Here is a 19,406-nt window from a genome sequence, read left to right as displayed (position 1 = left end):
ATTCAGTGGTTCTCAAAGATTGTATTTCAGATATATGCAAACCATGTACACAACAACAAAATGATTTACAGGATCTAAAAACCTCAAATAAATATTTAATTAAAAAATGTTTACATAGCTTAAGTATCAAAATATAACGCAGGACGGGAGATACTGGGTAGAGTGTACTGTAAAACCTATTCTTATACAGTACGTTACAATCAAATACTTATAGTTTATTTAGCAATTAGTCAGCAGTATCCACTACTCCTGCCATCAGTTTTACTTAAAATAAATTCTCAGATATAGTGATGAATAAATTAATTAATATGGCCATGATAAAGAGCACTGGGTGTTCTTCGTAAGTTTAGTTACTGTCCTCAAAGCTGCCACTGCTGCTGAGGGAAGAGCAGAATCTCATGGTGCTCATGGGATCAGACACATACCCTGAAAAACAGACAAGTCAACAGCAACAGTGAGTCTGAATCACCATTAATGGTGAGTTTCATTGTGAAAAACATTGGTGATAATACCAACATTAGTACTCTTTACAATAAAAAGATAAAGCTGTATGCTTCTGTGTGCTGCTGTGTCAACAAATCCCACGTGAAAACCCAAACCAACTGGTAATTTAATCAACTAATAAGAATTGTCTGTGTGGCCAAAGCCTGATATCCCTCATCCCTCTGTGCCATTGAGCTACAGTGTCGTACAGAAACTATTGAAAACGCCCCAGAGAGTCACAACATCACATTAGGTGACCTGTTCCATTGTTAATATGAATGTAGGCACTGTAGTTTATTTTGGGTTGATACATCCACTCTGCTACTGCCATAAATACTCCCCAGAACACCAAATGTGTATTAATCCACTGCTGAAAATAGTCCTCAACAAATACACTTTTTCCCCCTGTTTAAGTAGTGTTTGCTGAAAACTACAGTGCCTAGGTGCTTAAAGAAATTACTGTGTCTTTTTAAAAAATGAAACAGTATACAGTACTGTGGGATTTGTTGACAGTAGGAATAATATAGAATAATATCAGCCTTATCCTTTACTATTACTTAATTATTTTTTTTTTTTTTTACAAGAAGGTTTGAAAATGAATAGGTACAATGAATAGAAAACAAACAAACAAAAAATAAATAAACAGTAGCATTAGACACCTAAGTGTTAAACTGCTAAACCTTCCCTTCCAAAATCAATTATATCACTACACAGTGTAGTGCATGTACTCTGCACACAAACCATTTCGATCAATGGGAGAGAACTGCATGTTCCTTCTTAGTTCCTCCAGTGAAAGGCCTCCAGATGCTCGCCGTTGCTCACTGAAAATTAAAATGAGTAAAATCAACCCTAACTCATTAAAAAAACAGTACTAATGTAGAAATATATACTGCTTCATTTACATGAAGGACAGATGAGAGGCAGCAGATACTAGCGGAGGAAATTCAGTGTCGAATATCCAACCTGCTCTCACTTGCTGTATACAACATTGATGACAGGTTTGATGGGGCAACCATAAAAAAATCTGCACACGGCGTCATAAAGAAAAAAGAAAACAGTTCACTTTTACTGATGATCAATTAAACTTATCTAATGATATTGGAAAACTTTAATACAACAGATGTGATTTGATCTTCATGTGGTTGAATTTTTGGAGTGTGAGGACCAGGAGAGGCCTTGTCCAACCTGGAAATTGCTGACAAGCCATTGCCACATCACAGTAACCCCACCTTTTGTTATTGGGTTCATAGTAACTGTTACCAGGATTCACACACACACACACACACACAGCGGAAGCTCAAAGCCAGGCGTCTAATACAGGCCTTCCTCCTTGGTCAGAATGCCATGCATGTTTTATTGCATTTGCTTTCCTTTGTTTCCTGTTCGGTATCTGAGCAACCCCTCTCCTCACTGTTGCAGTAAGTATCTTAACTGGTCTACATGTTGCTGGCAATTTAAACAATTGTTCAGAGCGACTTGTCTCTACAAGCCCAGACATGATGTTTGTGGAATTCCTGTTAGCAGATTTTTAAGCAAAAAACATTTAATTGAATTTACCCAGGTAAACAACAACAACAATAACAACAGATTTCTAAGATTTTTCCAGTGACTTCTTGAAGCCACTTTTAAGGCTCATCCACATGGTAACCGTACAGATAACTAACCATACAGATTTCTTTACATAGAAAACAAAACATTTCAACCATCTGAAGCTTCCTTATTGGAAGGAGAATTCAGTAGTTGAATAAAGCAATATTTTTATTTGCTTAAAGACATTGTCGCAGATGTTGCATTGTGAACACTGAAGCAACTGGAGTTTCCATATTTGATTGTCTAACTTTATTCACACACCACATTATCTCATCACATTTACAGTTTTCCTTGTAAAAGTTAATGGACCTTTAACTCAGTTCCACAGTTTTTGTCTGATGAATGTGCTCATGAATAATCAGAGGAGAGGAGGACATTTGAGATGCCATTGTATTTCAGTATTAATTGGGCCACAGTGTCATCTAAACACTTACTGCTTTGGATTAGGATTTTATGAAATGACAAACTAAAACTTTCATATCTTTATGTGCTCAATAGTTTTTATGACTGCAGTTGCTTTTGATGTTTGTTATGTAGTTTGTTCTGTTAAGCAGTGTAGAGTGCATGGTTTTCATTATTTTATTGGCAAAATGTTTCATTATCATTGAACTCTGCATTTCATTGTTGACTCACCATTTGAAAAATGATCTGGCAGGACTTAAGTCACATTACTTTGATCAAAAACTAATGTGGGTCTGGGTCAAATTTCTACAAAACTATCCAACAAACTTTTGCAGTGCACTGGTTAGCACTGTGGCCTCGTGGCATGAGGGTGTGAAGTTCATCCAGGTACTCTGGCTTTCTCCTACAGTCCAAAGACATGCAGGTCAGGTTAAATTCAGGTTGTCTGCCTCAATAAGTGGTGTACCCCCACCTCCAGCCCCCCTGCAGCCCTCAAAGGATGAGCAGTATAGCTAATGGATGCATGGATGAATAAATTAAGGCCGGATCTGATTCATTATCATGGATCTACAATGTCAAGCTTTAACAGTTAATGAAGTTTGGGAATTTGTAGATGCAAAGATTTTAGCATCCAAACATTTACTGTTTGATTCAATAAATGTGTGATTCCGTCCTTAAGTGGTTTAGATTTAAATCTGAAAGAAACTCAGCTCATTGAGAATCAAGAGAGAGAAAGGAAAGGAGTCTCTTGTGCTCCATCCACTTAAGCAGATCAGAGTAGGACAGGATGCAAATAGAGAGAAAGTACTCTTCGAATGACTGACCAGCAGGTCATCATAGCTTCATGCAAACAACCTCAACTGATTAAAACTGCACCCAGATTTGGCTACGACCAATAGTTAGTTATTTTATTGGGTGCATGTGAGCATTGCTATTGTGCAGTAAACTATTCTCACCCTCTTGACCTTCACCTGTCTGAAGACAATGCTTCAGCTCTCTTACCTCTGAGTCCAGGAGGCGTAGGCGCGAGTGTTGAGAGCGTACTCGAGCTCAAAACGAGAACGAAGGGCGGCCACGTGGCTCCGGCCGGGTCCTCCTCGCCCGAGCAGACAGTCAGAGGAGGACGAGGGTGACAGGGAGCCGCTACTGTTACTGGAGGCTGGAGACATCAGCTGTGACACCACCAGACAAACATACACACACAGAGAGAGAAGCAGAAATATAGTCCCGACTGAGAGAGAATTTATTTGTATTACAGGGGCTGGCATTTAAGAAGACGCATGATATTATATACCTCAACATTGCACAAGCATTCCTCCAGGTTGGAAACCACTTCGGAGAACTCAGGCCTGTCCTGAGGCAGAAAAATCAAACAATTATTGTTATTATTATTTTCTTTTTCAAGGTTGAACAATCAAATGGAGCAGGTAAAACCCAAAACAGACACACACAGGTTTATCCTCTCTAACACCGGCCTGGATATTCGGCTGAGTTTAGACCACCCACACGTGAAGCAAAGGTGAACTCTGCTTCAAAAGCAGTCCTTAGATCTCTCTCCTCACTGGAAAAGAACAAACACTGCCACGCCAGAGCTGTTCAATTATACATGACATCCTCGGACAGTGGTCAAGGCCTGTCTGCATTCTGTTTTCAATAAATGAGACCGAAATATTGAGAACAGTAAAAATGGAAGCAAAGTAATGCAAATGCAAATAAATAAAATAGAATAAAAAATAAAGCCCTCTCATTTTGATCTAAGTAAATGCTTTTGCACTAATTTCCTTTTTATCCATGTGGTTTGCCAGTAATCAAGTAATTACTGGTCCATAGAAAAACCACTTCACATCATTATTTTGGTCTTGAAAGTTTCTATAACCATGTATATTGCAAGTTCAGTCAAGTCTCTCAGGTTTTATTACATTTTTCTGCACAAATCCTGTAAACAGTGCAGCGTGTCCCACTTCCAAACCCCATGGTAGCTGGTGTACTGTACATGTGAGGCACCATGGGAGTTGTGTGCACACGCAACCTTGCGACAATCACACTCTTGTTTATAAAAAAAAATGAGGAGACACTGGGACGGGGCGATCGCCAAGGGAGACGTGTCCAACAACAGGCAACCGGTTGTCAACCTGAACTGGCAAACAGGAAGGAGATGAACCACAGAGGGAGAAATGTGCCAACACGCTGGGCTGTGTAATAATGTGCCTTAATGAGGCCTTGCTAATTGTGAACATCACAGCGCTGAGGGGGCATCATCGAGTTCACCTGTGCTCCTAAATATGACCAGGCGTGAGTTAATGTATCATGTGGGGATACGCTAGTCCCATTCATTAGTGCAGCACGTTTGCACCAGCAGCTGAGTCAGCATCATTTGCCTCTCAGAGCTTCAGTATGTTTAGGTAGCTGGAAAGATATTAGTGGAGAGAATGTCTTAAAGTTTAAAACTAAGAAGCAATACATAAGGTTTGTAGAACACTAAAGGATCTAAACTACATTATGTAAAACTGAATGAATTGTAGTGTATATATTCATGAAGAACAAGTTAGTGTTGGGCTGTTCCTGGGTGTCAGAGTTCAAGAGGTGAAATGAGGTGGTTTACCTCTGGGCATGCGTTCCAGCCTCTCATCAGCAGAGCAGAGATGGGTTTAGGGATGGAGTAGCCAATAGGAGGCCGGATGTGATGGTAGGCCATGTCTGCTGCTGCAGCGGCTGAGGGTGATAAAACATTTTGAATTTAGTTTTTAAATGATCTCGTGTTGTCTGCTTATCTTTAGATAAGTTTCCTTGTGTTGTGTTGTATGGACTTTCAGTATATTTTGTCATCAAAAATGAAAAGCTGAGTAAAATATGTGTAGCCATGTAAGCTCTTGTTTAGGTATTGTCAGTCTGTCAGTCCGTCAGTCAGCCACTTTGGTCCAGACTCAAATGTCTTCACAACTATGACATTCACTGCCATGAAATTTTGGAAGATGTTTCTACTGACTCTCATGATTCTCATTTTTCCTCTTATGTGTCACCATGAGGGTTACAATTGTGGTTTTCACCTTAATGCCACAACAACTTGACCTACTGGATGGATTGCCATGAAATAACCCCGCTGGGTTAACTGTGGTGAACCCTAAACTTTTCCTCCAGTGCCATCGTCAGGTCAAAACTTTCATTTGTCGAGTCCTTTGGTTTATGACTAAAAAACCTGTAAAACTCATGATATCTCCATCAGGCTCAGCTGTGCTTTGTGTTTAGTGGCAGTTAGCAAATGTTAGCCCTGCTCATCCTCAACTTGTCTGAATTCTCAGTGTCCCGGGTCTCAGTCTGAGGCTTATAACAATGTGTTTTTGCAGGGGAAGTCTTCAGCCTTCTGTTTCCCTCTCATCTTGTCCTCTGGTGTGCACACTTAGTGTTAGCATTAAAGCCTGCGACTGGAGAAAAAATTACCAGGTTTCAAATGAGCGAAGGGAATTTCCCCGGTAAGCAGCTCCCACAGACAGAGGGCGTAGCTGAACATGTCCGCCTTCACTGAGTAGCGAGTACACTGGGTGAACACCTCTGGAGCCATCCAGCGCAGGTTCTGCACACACACACACACACACACACAAAATGAGACCCAATTACTGACATAAACACTGCGTCCCAGCAAGGGCAAGTAGTTCCTCACAACAGGCAGCTCCCAAGAGATGCAACACACTTAACACCAAACTGCAGACGAAGCACTCTGTGTGGAGATGAGTCAGCACATTGAGACAGAAACTGCATGGAAGCAGTTTTTTTTTTTTTTAAGCTGGTGGGTAATTGGGTAATTGATGAAAGGTGCCAGCATAAGCCCTAGTTTGAGCTCCAGCAAAAGAAAAAGGAAAAATGAACAAACAAACAAAGTGCTTAGTTCTTCCATGAATGCTGCAGATGGCGTGAGAGTATTTGGCCAAAGAGAGCAAACTCGTTCCAAAAGGTTTGTCTGTGTGCCATCAGATAAGAGGAGTAGACAAGAGGAGACAGCACTGACCCCTGGCTGCTTAGTCATGTTATCCTCGTCCACTGATTGTAGAAATCTGGATTCTGCAGAAAAAGGGAAGGACATACAATGATGAGAAAAAAAAAACAAAACGCATCCATTGGAAGTTATGACTTTAGCTGTACTTTTATCAGCAGTGTCGATGAATAAGCACTCCTCACTGCCAGCATTACAAGGAACTAACCGAGGTAAACAATAACATGGCTGCCAGCTAGGCTAAATATTTCCCTTGAGTGTAGGGATGGATGATTGCAAAGGTATTACATATCACTATAATCATTTTTAAATGATAACCCCCCCCCCCCTTAAAAAATTATTAAACTAGTTGATGCTATTTTACATTGAACTGCATGGTAACAGCACATAGAAAATGTGTCTGCTCTCATTAATTTAGGCAAGAGAATAAGTCATTGGGATATTAATGAATTGTTTTTATCACAATGTAACCCTATTAGATTAAAATATTACATTGTCACATTGAGTCACATATTTACTATAAAGAAATAAACACAATTAAATCTGTCTTCTCTGTCTTATTTTCTTTATTATTCTTAGTTCTTGTGAACAGTATTAGCCCATGACTTTAAAGCTGCATTAAAGCAAAGAAAGTGACTTTTACAGGATGTAAATCTGAAAACCCAATCTAACAACAGCACAAGCAGAGAATAGTCATAAAGTAAGTAAACTGACTCAGTAATGTCAGTTATACAAAAACATCTATTGAATGTTTGCAGAAATGAGCCACTATACACTACTGGTCATAACAGACCAAGTGAGGCGGCAGAGGCAAAACTCCTAAGTTGATTAAACTGATTTTTATCGCTAATTAAATCAATGAATTCTTCCTCTTACAAATGTTAGTTCTTCTTCTTTTAAAAGGCACAGTTTCACTTAGTAATACTTTATTACTATCAGACAGCAAGAAGGTAAAGAGCTTCTCAAGATTTATTAAACAGTAGATTCAAATATATCCACCCATTCATTCAAATGAATGCTGCTCATCCGGCATCAACACTTGTCGCATCATTATGAGTCATTTCGATCGGTGCTGATATATATTTTCTTAAAAAGTTGGTTAAGGCAGCTTTGATTTAAAATACAATAACACTCTTGGCCTTACCTCCAAAATCAGCCACCACAGCATGTCCATCCTCGTAAAGCAGGATATTATGACTGGAAGGAACACATGTATTACTTGCAAGGACAACAGTAATTTCAGACTGACAATACCACCCCACCACATATGTTATTACTGTGGCACCCACCTGTTGAGGTCCCTGTGGATGATAGGTTGGGTGAGGTTGTGCAGGTACTCCATGCCCTTGGCCACGTCGATAGCAATGATGAGCTTGGACTGCAGGTCGATAAGCCTGTCCATTGACACATCATTAAAGCAGCAGCCACTTAGTGCCAGATCAATGGCCCCTGCCAATCACACACAGCACTTAGCACAGATCAATAGGACAGTCTATAAAGACAGCACCTGGCCACACAGTTAGGAGAACACTTCATCTGGATCAATGATGATCCCAGCTGTGTGTGGGGGGGGGGTCCAAGGAGGATAATCGGACCTGAAACAGTCAGGTGCGCTGTGCAAATTTGTGCTTGGGGGACATCAAATTTCTCATCAGGGTAGTTTGACCTCTTGTTAGATCTCAACATCAGGATTTAGTCACTGTCAAAGTGTGTGAGGAGCTAAATGTAACATCAATAAACTCTGGTGCTCACTGTACAGGGCTCACCAGAACTTCAACTTTGTTTTGCTTGTTTAATTTAATAGTAGTGTAACAAAACCACAATTAAGATAAAATGAAAAGTAATACAAGGACCCTGCAATTACAAAAAAACGTACATAAAATGTTCAGTTTTTGTTGTTGACGCATTTCTATGGTCTTTAGGCTGACTTCATCTGGAAGGTGTTTCTATTATTTTGTCTGCCTCTTTTCCACATGTGAAGGCACCAAAATATTAGAAAGGACGAGCTCTAAAATTCAAAACAAGACCAGACTACACTGGTTGAATTAGCTTCTTTCTGAAAAAGAGTAAATGTTTACCACGGATAGTATTTATCATGGAGCTAAAACTAACCATTATTGTCATCACTGATGATGTCTTTTTTTTTTAGTTAATCATCAACTCAATAAAATGTCAGAGAAAAAAATGAAAAATACCCATCACAATTTCCCACAGCCCAAGATGTTTTTAAATTGCTTGTTTTTATCTTACCAACACAGTTCAAAACCCAGTGATGTTCAAATTAATTCATTTTTTTAATTATCAAAAACCTAAAAAAAAGTATCTATTAGTCGCATCTAAGAAGCTGGAAACAGAATATTTGACTCTTAAGTTCTGTAAATAGCTCAAATGATCAAAATTATTATTATCAAAATGTTGTTGTTTAATTTGATGTAATTTTCTGTGAATCGACCACTAGATTGATCCACTTTCAGCACTAATTCATTACAAGACTCTGATGTCAGCTTGCCTTGTTTTTAATCGCGTGAAGTCTTAACCCTGTAATGCCTGACCCCAGAAATAATGGACAGAAAATTCTGATTTCTTGAATCTGGAACGTTTATTTGGCCCTTTCACAAAATTTGAAAAAAAAAAAATTAAAAAAAATTATTTGCATATAGGTTTTTCCAAATTTTATACACGATTTTGCTACATACTAAAATGCAAAAAATTATGTAATTATAACTTGCTTCAACAGATTAAGTGTTCATGTTAGAATATTACTAAAAATTTCAATGTCACTGGAAAATCGTAAAAATCGCAATTTTCTTTACCTTGATCCAGTGAGTTGGGAACTATCTGAAGGTGGCCAACTTGGATTGTCCTATGTTCTGTGTTTGAATTGTTGTAGTGATAAACTTATCCACCAGGGGTTGGAAGACAAGTATCAGATTGTATACAAGAGGGTTTGGAGTGAAGTTTTTACCATAAGGTGATGCAATAGGTCTCAGAAATGCTTGTATCAAATTTGATGCATTTGGCATTATAGGGTTAAATACTGTTGCCCTTTCTGTGATTACATGTGTGTAAAATTGTCAGAATTAATAATTCTAATGCATAATGTCAATACATGTGAAGGGAAGGAGGTGATGTGACAGGGAGGTTCTCAAGTTTATCAGCTTGTGTGTGTCATGTTTATGCACATTACAATATACTGTGAGCACCAGTGTGTCATGCACACTTCTCCTCACCTCTTCTGCTCGTGCAGCAGGGAGAACAGCGAGCCCCCCGAGACGTACTGGGTGACGATGGCAAACTGGCTGGGGTCGTCCAGACATGCCCCCACAAAATGGATGATACAGGGGTGATTGAGGCGACAGAGGATGGAGACCTCTCTGCAGAACATGTCCACGTCTGACTTGGAGCAGTATGTGTTGGCTCGATAGCTACAGAGGAGAAGAGCGAAGACCTGTTCTGAGTCTGTTCCAACAAGAAAGGGATGCAAAATGGCGTCTTTAGTTGTGTTTTAAATGGATGAGTACCGTTTTATGGCGACAATTTTGTTCCTGCATTTGCCTCTGTAGACTCGTCCAAAGGAGCCTGAGTGTTAAACAGACGTGATTATTGATGATATCGTCAGTTTTGGAAGCACATTCGCTGAACTGAAAACAGAAAAGCTATGAACAAAGTTACCTGATCCAATAATTTCATTAAACTCCAGCTCAGACAGCTGAAGGTGGAAGTGAGATGGGAGGCTGGCTCTGAGTAGGAGAACCTCTGCTTTCTCTGAAAAGACAAGATTAAGTTTACTGCAGCATCAACCCTACATGGGAGCACACAGAAAAGTCGTCTGGTTGCGCCTTGTGTGTGTGGAAAATGTAATGTGTATTTTCATCATGTACTGGTTTCACAATCAAGCCTGTTAGTAGACTTTAATAGGAAAACATTTGGTAGGAAATGTTTATTGATATGTAAGAGCCAAGACAGTTTTGGCAGGAAGGTTTATCTGACTGGGTCACGCCGACCTGGACTCATCAAATATGGGGTTGTTTACATGATGTGACCATCGGTTCTTGGGAAACAACTGGGACAAGAGTTCTGGAAATAAAGGGTCTATAAGGGCAGTACTGGGTGTTGTTTTGTTCCTGTCTTTCTGCCAAAGGGTGGTGTTGAGTGTATAAATGAGAAACAATATCTGTGTTAGAGTTGGATGTCACTTGCACATCTACTGAGTGTTGTGTGTAACTGTATCCTCTGTGCACATTAAAAAGAATAATAAAGGAGAATTTCAACACTCTCGCTTTGTTTAGTTATTTTGTCTTTTCATGAGATATCAGCAAATCTGCACTTGGCACATTTGATAATCACTTTATTTTTTATGTTAAATGCTGAGATCAGATAAAATGTATATAATGTCACGGTAAAACGTATTACACAGTAGTATGAAGCATGGACAAAACATATGTGCACTTATAAGCCTCTTGAAGCTAACAGCTCAGCCGTTGATGCTTTGAAGTAGCTAGATGCTTCTTCAGTTTCAGTTGCTGGCATAGTGCCCTCTTTAGCCTAATTATAATACCTTCAACACTTATGTTTAACCCTTGTTGTGTGGAGGCTTTTAACCTGGGTTTCATCAAATTCAGATCAACTGTTTCTCAGCTATTTCATGTGAACATCACACAGATGGAGACACATCTATAGTTCACACCACACAGTTTTCACTGGTAGGCATATCGTTATCATCAGCAGCTAAGACCCTCGCCTTGGCAACAGGTAGTGTTTGTTGTCATGTCAGCTGACAGTGATGTGAAGCGTGGAAAAAATCTGCTGTGCTTCGCTCCACCTCACTACCTTTAGTCATGTTCTTGATCTTTCCCAGAGGAGACGGGACAGAAACGTAGGACCCATCTGGAGGAGAGCAGACGTATTCAGGCAGATTACTGGGAAGACTGTGTGATTTTATTCCAGATAATAACTTTTAGAGGGGTGACTCACCCCCTCCTGGCTGGGAGTACTCATTGCAGGGGGAGTCATCAGGGCGTTTGTAGTGTTTCAGTAAGGTGACAATGGCATCGTGGCCTGGAAAACACAAAGATAAAATGGTAAGAATAGTTTTTGTTAGATGTTTCCTTCCAGCTAAGCTCATCATCACCCCAACAAACCTTTTTCATAAGCCCACATCAGGCAGGTCTGCTCGTCCTTCTCCCCACTGGACCTGCTCGGGTCGCAGGCCACCAGGTTCATGTCTGCCCCGCTGTCCAGCAAGAGCTGCACCAGACGGATGTGGCCGTGGAAACAGGCACTGTGCAGAGCTGAACACATTAATTATGAAACTCAAGACTGGGTCTACTGTTAAGTTAGCTGCACACTTAATCAGAGGATGTGAAGAGTCACCTGTGTGTCCATCTCTGCCCTGATGGTTGATGCTCATAGTATTCTGACTCAGCAAGAACTTGACCATCTCCAGGTCTTTACCATAGGTGCATGCACTGTTAGACAGGATATGTGCTCATCAACAGCTCCGCAACAGGAATCATGTGTTTTAAGGTGACACTCATAAGTGAAACTTGTGCATGTCTCTGTTTTGCAGACTATAACTTAAGAGAGTAAGGCACGCAATTCACCTGTGAAGTACTGTCTCACTGAATATGTTCTCCTTCGAAAGACTTTCTGTACCAGAAAGTTGGATAATCTCCTTCACCGCTGCAAATTTGCCGTTATAGCAGGCCCTGATGAGACACCACATTCAACACAACACGTCATGTCCTCTCCATATCCCCTACTAAAAACCTACAGCAGGCTACTAGCACCGAAAAACCATTTACAAGTGTAAAGGTGTGTCCCCGTAGATGTTGACAGAGTGAGACTGTACGTCAAAGTTGCCCTGCAGAAGGAAGCGCACAATCTCACGGTGACCAAAACGTGCGCAGAAGTGCAGAGGGACGTGATCTTCGTTGTCCTGAGCATTAACTGGACAGTGGAAAGGAAAAGTTCAGAGAAAGTTCCCGCAGTCATCTTAAAATACAGAAATATGTTTGCTTCCCTGTGGCTTTTGAAGAGGAAAATGAGCAGGTTTTGCAAGTGGCTGTACTGAAGTAGGGCTGTGTTACAACCATAGGAAAGTAGAGTATGTATTAAGCTATTATGTTTAATTTACAAGCCACTGACTCAGGTGAATATTAACTAAATGTGGGAAAGCATTCACCATTAGCTTTGCTCCCGTCCCCCATCAGCAGTTTGATGATGCTGAGGAAACCCTTTGCTGCAGCCAGGTGTAGCGGGCGGTCACCCACCTCACCACTCGCATTCACATCTGCCCCAAACTTCAGCAGCAGCTTAGCCACCTAGGAGGCAGAGAGAGACAAGAAGAAATGTATATATTCCGGTGAGAACAGTTTTGGACCATCAGGTGTATTTATTTCTATCAGTTCATAATGCAGATGTGCTTAACAGGAGCAGTTTACCTGCTCATGGCCATTGTAGCAGGCAATATGCAGTGGAGTGAAAAACAAGGCATCTTGGACATTCACATAAGCCCCATGTTGTAGGAGAATATCTGCTGCCTGGTGGGGAAATTATCATTATACAAGAGCAATAAAAAAGTCTCTCTTCAGGTGCAGCAGAAAGAAGAAAAGCCCAGGTGGAGCTCTCACCTCATGGTGCCCAGCCAGTGTGGCGACATGCAGGGCAGTGAGGGCACCGTATCCCACCTGCTGTACATCTGACCCTCCATGAAGAAGGGCAGTCAGCAGCTCAGCGTTGTCCTGCGGCATAGAAACAGAACATGAATACAGCTTCATCATCACGGTCAGGACCGTACGGACAGGTGACCACATTTAAGCAATTCAGACATGTAGCTATTACCACACTGGCTTTGACAGCACTTGCACTCCACCATGTGGTAAAACACAGAAAACTCTTTATCAGGTGACAAATGACACAAGCGAGAGAAAGAAACAGATTACACCTAGAGGCAAATACACTGAAATCTGAAATCTTCACCTTGTAAGCAGCCAGGTGGAGCGCGGTGAAACCGTTCCTGGACAGCCTGGAAGGACGCAGGCCTTTAAGCATCAGACTGCGGATGTGGGCCTTGTTCCCTGGTGACAATTACCAGCAAAATACTTCATCAACTGAAGATCTGGTTTATTGTGAATGAGCAAACAAGGTCAGGATTGTCTGGCTTGTGACTTGTTTGACGCAGAGGGAAACTGCTGTTGTGACTTCTTATATTCAACCTTCATGTAGAGTATATTTCAAATCTACTATTAACTTTCATGTGGTGAACACCAGAAAGGTCATCTTTAGACAATAATACCAGTCAGTCCTTAGTAATCCTTCCCTCCACTGTCACATTTTTTTTTAGGCGTTATTAATAGACCCTTGTAGTCATGCATACCTCCACATACGCAGCAGAGATGCAGCAGCGACAGCCCCTTCTCTGTTCGGTAGCTCAAGTTCACCTTCTGAAAAGCCTCATCAGAGCTGAGCCACAGAAAAGCAACATCACCTGGTTGTGTCAACTGAAGCCGCGCTGATGCAGAACAGTAACCAAACCAAGGAGAGTGCAGGCATAAAAAGCACTACCTGTTAAATTAAATGCAGTTCATAAGATGATTCACAGAGACTGAGCTACAGTTTTAAAAACAGAAAATGTTTTTGTCACCCGAAAGCAAGTTTGAGGTCCACGAGCTCGCTGTCTTTGAGCTTGAGGTCGTCTTCCAACCTCTCGACGATCACAGAGTACGACTCGCCAACCTTCTTCTTCCACTCGTCTTCACAATGTCAAACATAGCAACGATTTAATGATATTTCCATTACTTATTACTATCTATGAACAGAAATATCTACGGTTTACCATATAAACTTATATATATATATATATATATATATATATATATATATATATATATATAAGCATACCCAGGTGTAAATGTCACTGATCTAAATGTGTCATGCTTGCAAAAAAGTGAACCCCACACTTCTGGGCTCAAACTTTGTTGACAGCCATGAGTAAATAAAACACACTCACACAATCTCAAAGACACCGAGCCATTACCTGTACACGTCTGAGATGGTCTGGATTTGTAATTTCCCATTGAAAAGGTTCTTCTCTTGTAATATGTGCTGTGTAGTTTAGTGAAGTAGAGTAAAGCAGTAATACAATCTCTCACTGTGCCACAATTGCACAGGTCCAGATAAAGGGGGATCGTGGCTGTGGGCTAAAAATAAACCCCTTTGAGTGGAACGCCAACTGATCTCCCTCCAAATGCAAGCGAGCATGTATCAGTGTGAGTGTGTGAGTGTGTGTCTGCGTGTGTATAAACATACAGTACAAAACAAAGCAAGTGATTAGTAGCCTGCCAAAGAAATTTCTGTATGATGTAGGTAGAGTCTGGTTAATGGACTGGACCTGAAGCACTTTACATCTCTCTTGTTTCACTCGCCTAATAATGGATAAGTTCTGTGGTTCACACACTTCTTATATCATGTCTGCCATGCATTTTCCACAGCAGACATGTTGACTTGTCATAGCAGCATAAGCAGGAGTGAAACTAAAAAGATTAACGATGACTGCAGTTAATATTGTTATCCGTTGCTCATGTAAAAATGTAAAAAAAAGTCCCTTTGAAGACAGATGAAGGTGCCATTTGCCTTCCTCTGGTCTAAGACAATAGACATGTCTGTGTAGAGCAGTGCACCAAGTGCTCCAAATACCTACCATGACTCAAACTGGTTTCTCGACATCTGCTAACATACCTCAATTACTCATCCTCTTATCTTGAAAAAAAAAAAAAAAAAAAAAAAAAAACTTGAACAAAAAAACACTGCGATGCAAATGAGGCACAAAACTAAATATACCAGATAGGATATTGGAATTTATCAAATTTTCAAGTTAAAGGAAAGCAAACATCCAACATTTCAAAAATTTCAGTTTTATGAAACAATATACCACAATAAATCAGATGTCAAAGCCAAAAATGAATCACATCTTCGTACCGGCAATAAGGTCATGGACCCCAATCATTGGATCCTCGATGATCATAAACTACTTTAACAATGAAAGCGGGCGACAGGGCGGTGCAGTGGTTAGCACTGTCTCCTCACAGCAGTCCAAAGTCCCAGCCACAGTCCAAAGACCAAAGACATGCTGTTAGGTTAACCGGAGATTCCCAGAGGTGTGAATGTGAGTGTGAATAGTTGTTTGTCTCTATATGTGATAGACTGGCTCCAGCCCCCCTCCACCCCCCAGCAACCCTGTACAGATAAGTGGTATAGATAATGGATGGATGGATATTAGACAACATAAAATCTAACACATAATCTCAATGAAACAAAGCAGCTCTAACTGTTCGGTCTTCTCTGTGTGATGTCTTTGTGTAGTCCCGTCCTGAACTTCAACATCTCCTCCAGGTTCTTACTCTGTAAACTCTCCTGCATAGACATCAGCTTTGTGTCTTTGGGCAAGATGAACGTGGAGCCACTCAGGACGGCCTGCAGCATCTCCAGAGACAATGAGAACGAGCTCTGCTGATCAGAGCAAACAGGAAACAGACAAGCGTTCCACAGACTACAGCTGGACGAGTCACCGGAGAACCTCAGGACTTCCTTTTCCATCCCCCAGTGGGACAGGCACTCTGCCAGGCTGCACTCAAAAAGCTTCAGCCTTTCCACGTGAGCAGGGGCTTCCACACTGTGCTTCAGGTTGTCATTAATCCCAAAGGCGACAGTTACAAACCCGGCTCGGTCCTGGTGGTTCACACACAGTGAATGCATGAAGACTGCGTCAGGCACTGAGAGGCCCGGACTGACCCAGCAGCTGCTGACGATGGAGCCCTTACCTAGAGACACTCCTGCTGCCAGCCTGGAGTACTCCACCACTGATCCAGCTCCCACGCAGCAACTGGGATCAAGGACGCTGTACATAACGCAGCAGCCAGGGCTTTCGCTCATGTGAACGCTGAAGGTAGACGACAGGAGGCCCAGCTCGCTCCTCAGTGCCACGTCCTCGGTGAGGTGAAAGAGGTACTCTGACGTGGTTCCGATGTGATAAAACTTGGAGTTATTGAGGAGAATGACGTTCAAGGGAGTTCCTCGTAGAAGACGGAAGATCTTTTGGCGGATTTCAACCAGCCCTCTCTCCTCTTTGGTGACATTAACAGTGTTGCTGGTGTACTCTATTGTAGCTTCGGGACCCAGTGCTTGAAGAAAGTCCCCGTATGCGTCTATCTCACATTGAAAGGGTCCCAACTCTTTCAGCAGCTTAAGAAGAGTCTCAGTAGTCTCAAAGTCAACATAATAGGTGCTGTCTGTGTAGACAAACTCAGAAAGACAACCACCCTGCCTCTTACAAACAGCACCACAGTCGTGCATTTTTTTGATGCTCGGTTTGTGCAGAAAGCGCAGACAGGAAGTGTTCTCCATTTCCAAGTGAGCAGATTTTTCACACGAATCCAACACAAACACCCCGTGGGTGGTTCCAATGGACAGTGGGGAGGGGTGGGCTAAAGCTGTAAAGCCAGGTTTATCAAAACTAACATGTTCATCCTCTGCAATACTGTAGAGCTCTATGTCATCTGCACAGGTCACCAGTACGCCAGGCTTCATATGAGACGGAAAATCCACATACATGGCCAGTTTGAGCTCCAGCATCTGGTACAGAGGGTCACCCAGCGGCATGGCAGTGAAGATCTTTCCCAGAGCACTGGCACTGGGCAAACGTTGACTGTAACCCCCTGGAAGAATAAGAGGAGCAGAGTTAAAGTGGGAAACATCACATATAGTAGGTGCTTAACTTTGAAATAACTTGACCCGGGGAAAATATTTAGTAAAATTAAGAACTACACTTTTTAATGTTTGGTTATGAAGAACCTAACTTCAGCCATCAGAATAATTTGCAAGCTGCGATAATCATATAAAAACTCTACATGTACTGCAGACGTTTTAACTACTCACATATTTTGTTCTCATCATGGGTTAAAGAATTTTGTGTTAAATGTTAAAGTATTTATTTTCATGTTCTGGTAGAGGATTTTTAAATCTATTTTACACTCTGCAGTGCGGCCATTAAAAAGGAGAATAAATTACTCGACAATGGGCACCATACTATTCCTGACTGTGATGCTGTGATTTTGACATTTTCATGTGTGAGTCAAAAAGTGGAGCCCAATTGCAGTGGCAAAATTAAAAAGCGGCTCACAAGAGCAGCTCGTGGGTATTTATGTTGTCAGCTGGGCAGAACATCCTTCATTATAGCTGTTATGGTCACAGGATCCTTTTTCTTCTTCTTTTTTATTGCTTTCTTTTCATTTTACAGAACCTGGGGTGGGCAATATGACAAGACACACTATGAGACGATGGAAATCTTTCTTCTGTCAGAGATTCTGCTATAGCATTTACATACTGCGGCAGCTATCCACAGGCGTAGAAGGCAACTGGGGACATTGTTGCAAATCAATGAGCAGCACCACTTTCTGGTACTATGTGTTTTTATAGCATTTTTGCATTAATATTATTAAATACCTGTCAGAACAGTGCTTCAACAGCATATAAGCATGCAGTAGCAATTTATCCTTCTGTCCTTTTTCTGCAGTTGGATGTCACCTGAGAGATGGAGCTTATCCCCGTACGAAAAAGTGGAATGTATAACAATATCTAAGAGCAGTCTCAGACCTGCGTGGATCAGGATGACTCTCAGTCTGCCCAGAGCCTTCCCATAGATGTCATCCAGCTGCTGCAGCGCGTACAGAGTGGAGCCCCCATTCCCTTAAAAACAATAGGTCATATTGTTATAATAATAAAAATGATAATAATAAATAATAATAATAATAATAGTGAGGATAATGTAGGGTTGTTTGCTCTGTTGATGCCTCTCAGAGGACTGTGAAATGAAACTGGAGACAGGTTTCTGACCCACTCACTCACCTATTTTAGCTCCAGGAGGATCTGAGAAGACCTTGTAGTGAATCCCGAGGGGGAGCTCTTTTCTGTCGACTTTCTGTCCGATCTGCAGCTCGTATGCTTCTCTCTGGCTCCCATCCACAGCGGTCAAAACCACCACGTCCCAGAACTCCCCACCTTGCACCTCCCGACCTTCACACAAGGCAAGAAAAGAAAAAGCAGCCAGTTAAGACTCAAGAGTTTTAAATTAACTCACGATGAGTCCAGCTTCTTTATATATATAATATTGGACTGTATATACTGCATTATATTTAACATACATATATAATATTGGATGGATTGTCTGAACACACCGACACTGATCACAACCAAACTTAAAACTCACCCCGCAGAGAGTTAAATTTTCGGAGTTTTTCTCTGGTGGCAAGTTGCAGCTTCCGGACACATTCCTGGCTCATATTGTCGCTGCCACTGTCCACTGAATGTGTCCACTATAATACAAAATAAGGCCCACGATTACAACTCGAGCACAACTCGATCGGACCTCTCTCTCACACTTCCGGGTTCCGTCATGTGGTTAGTTGTGTTTGCAAAGTGGGCGGGGAGTGAGCGCCGCACGTTGTGAACCTACACAAGGGTTAGGTAACAAAAATAAATAAATAAATAACAGTTATACTATATATTATGAAGAATCTTAGTCCTGAATGCATGAATCAGAATCAGCCAAGATGTTTCTTTCCAACCCACAGAAGAAAATTCTTTTTCTAAAGGGCTCAGCCTGTTTTGAGAGTGATTATGTTATTTTTATCTATTTTTATTCTTTATTCTTCTGCTGTTGTATATCTAGTCATTATCTGCATGTATGTTATAATCTTTGAAAGAGATGATAATTTACATAATAAAGATGTAAAGTATATGTATGTCACAGTCTGTATTGTTGTTTTTTTCTGTTCAATTAGGAAGAAAAACACTTAAAAATAGATTAGAACCAAAACCACTAAATATTATGTAAAATGTTCATATTTTATCTATTTATGTATTTTTATTTTCTTTCTTTATTTAA

General features: G+C 41.1%; 2 protein-coding genes across 2 annotated transcripts; both read right to left on the bottom strand.

Moving 5' to 3' along the window:
• Positions 1-4: 4 nt before the first annotated feature.
• tnni3k (TNNI3 interacting kinase) lies at positions 5-15,488 on the bottom strand. Its single transcript, XM_071486704.1, has 25 exons — positions 15,443-15,488; positions 14,109-14,217; positions 13,842-13,927; positions 13,445-13,542; positions 13,096-13,206; positions 12,907-13,005; positions 12,648-12,786; positions 12,268-12,412; positions 12,067-12,171; positions 11,837-11,931; positions 11,605-11,754; positions 11,438-11,521; positions 11,294-11,350; positions 10,136-10,228; positions 9,985-10,042; positions 9,694-9,888; positions 7,753-7,857; positions 7,608-7,660; positions 6,479-6,531; positions 5,914-6,046; positions 5,078-5,187; positions 3,770-3,829; positions 3,478-3,647; positions 1,225-1,304; positions 5-426 (listed from the first exon to the last, which is right to left on the bottom strand). The coding sequence occupies exons 1-25, from the start codon at positions 15,486-15,488 to the stop codon at positions 347-349; spliced, it is 2,514 nt and encodes an 837-aa protein (XP_071342805.1). The 3' UTR covers positions 5-346.
• fpgt (fucose-1-phosphate guanylyltransferase) lies at positions 15,306-19,155 on the bottom strand. Its single transcript, XM_071487610.1, has 4 exons — positions 18,729-19,155; positions 18,368-18,535; positions 18,116-18,208; positions 15,306-17,178 (listed from the first exon to the last, which is right to left on the bottom strand). The coding sequence occupies exons 1-4, from the start codon at positions 18,799-18,801 to the stop codon at positions 15,788-15,790; spliced, it is 1,725 nt and encodes a 574-aa protein (XP_071343711.1). The 5' UTR covers positions 18,802-19,155; the 3' UTR covers positions 15,306-15,787.
• Positions 19,156-19,406: the final 251 nt, after the last annotated feature.

Source organism: Trachinotus anak, unplaced genomic scaffold (genome assembly GCF_046630095.1).
Source record: "Trachinotus anak isolate AG129_WGS33_773 ecotype Australia unplaced genomic scaffold, CSIRO_AGI_Tana_v1 ptg000010l, whole genome shotgun sequence".
Lineage (NCBI taxonomy): Eukaryota > Metazoa > Chordata > Actinopteri > Carangiformes > Carangidae > Trachinotus > Trachinotus anak.
Note: the sequence above shows the minus strand (reverse complement) of the source record. Positions and strands in the feature narration are given on the sequence as shown.

Excerpts from the sequence above, each read along its gene's own strand:
- tnni3k (XM_071486704.1), bottom strand. The coding sequence starts at position 15,488 with ATGATCATCGAGGATCCAATGATTGGGGTCCATGACCTTATTGCCG. Across the intron at positions 13,006-13,095 it reads CACTGGCTGGGCACCATGAG|GCAGCAGATATTCTCCTACA; the intron begins GTGAGAGCTCCA and ends TTTCCCCACCAG. Across the intron at positions 11,351-11,437 it reads GTACTCCCAGCCAGGAGGGG|ATGGGTCCTACGTTTCTGTC; the intron begins GTGAGTCACCCC and ends GCTCTCCTCCAG.
- fpgt (XM_071487610.1), bottom strand. The coding sequence starts at position 18,801 with ATGAGCCAGGAATGTGTCCGGAAGCTGCAACTTGCCACCAGAGAAAAA. Across the intron at positions 18,536-18,728 it reads AAAATTTAACTCTCTGCGGG|GTCGGGAGGTGCAAGGTGGG; the intron begins GTGAGTTTTAAG and ends CCTTGTGTGAAG. Across the intron at positions 18,209-18,367 it reads TCCTCCTGGAGCTAAAATAG|GGAATGGGGGCTCCACTCTG; the intron begins GTGAGTGAGTGG and ends ATTGTTTTTAAG.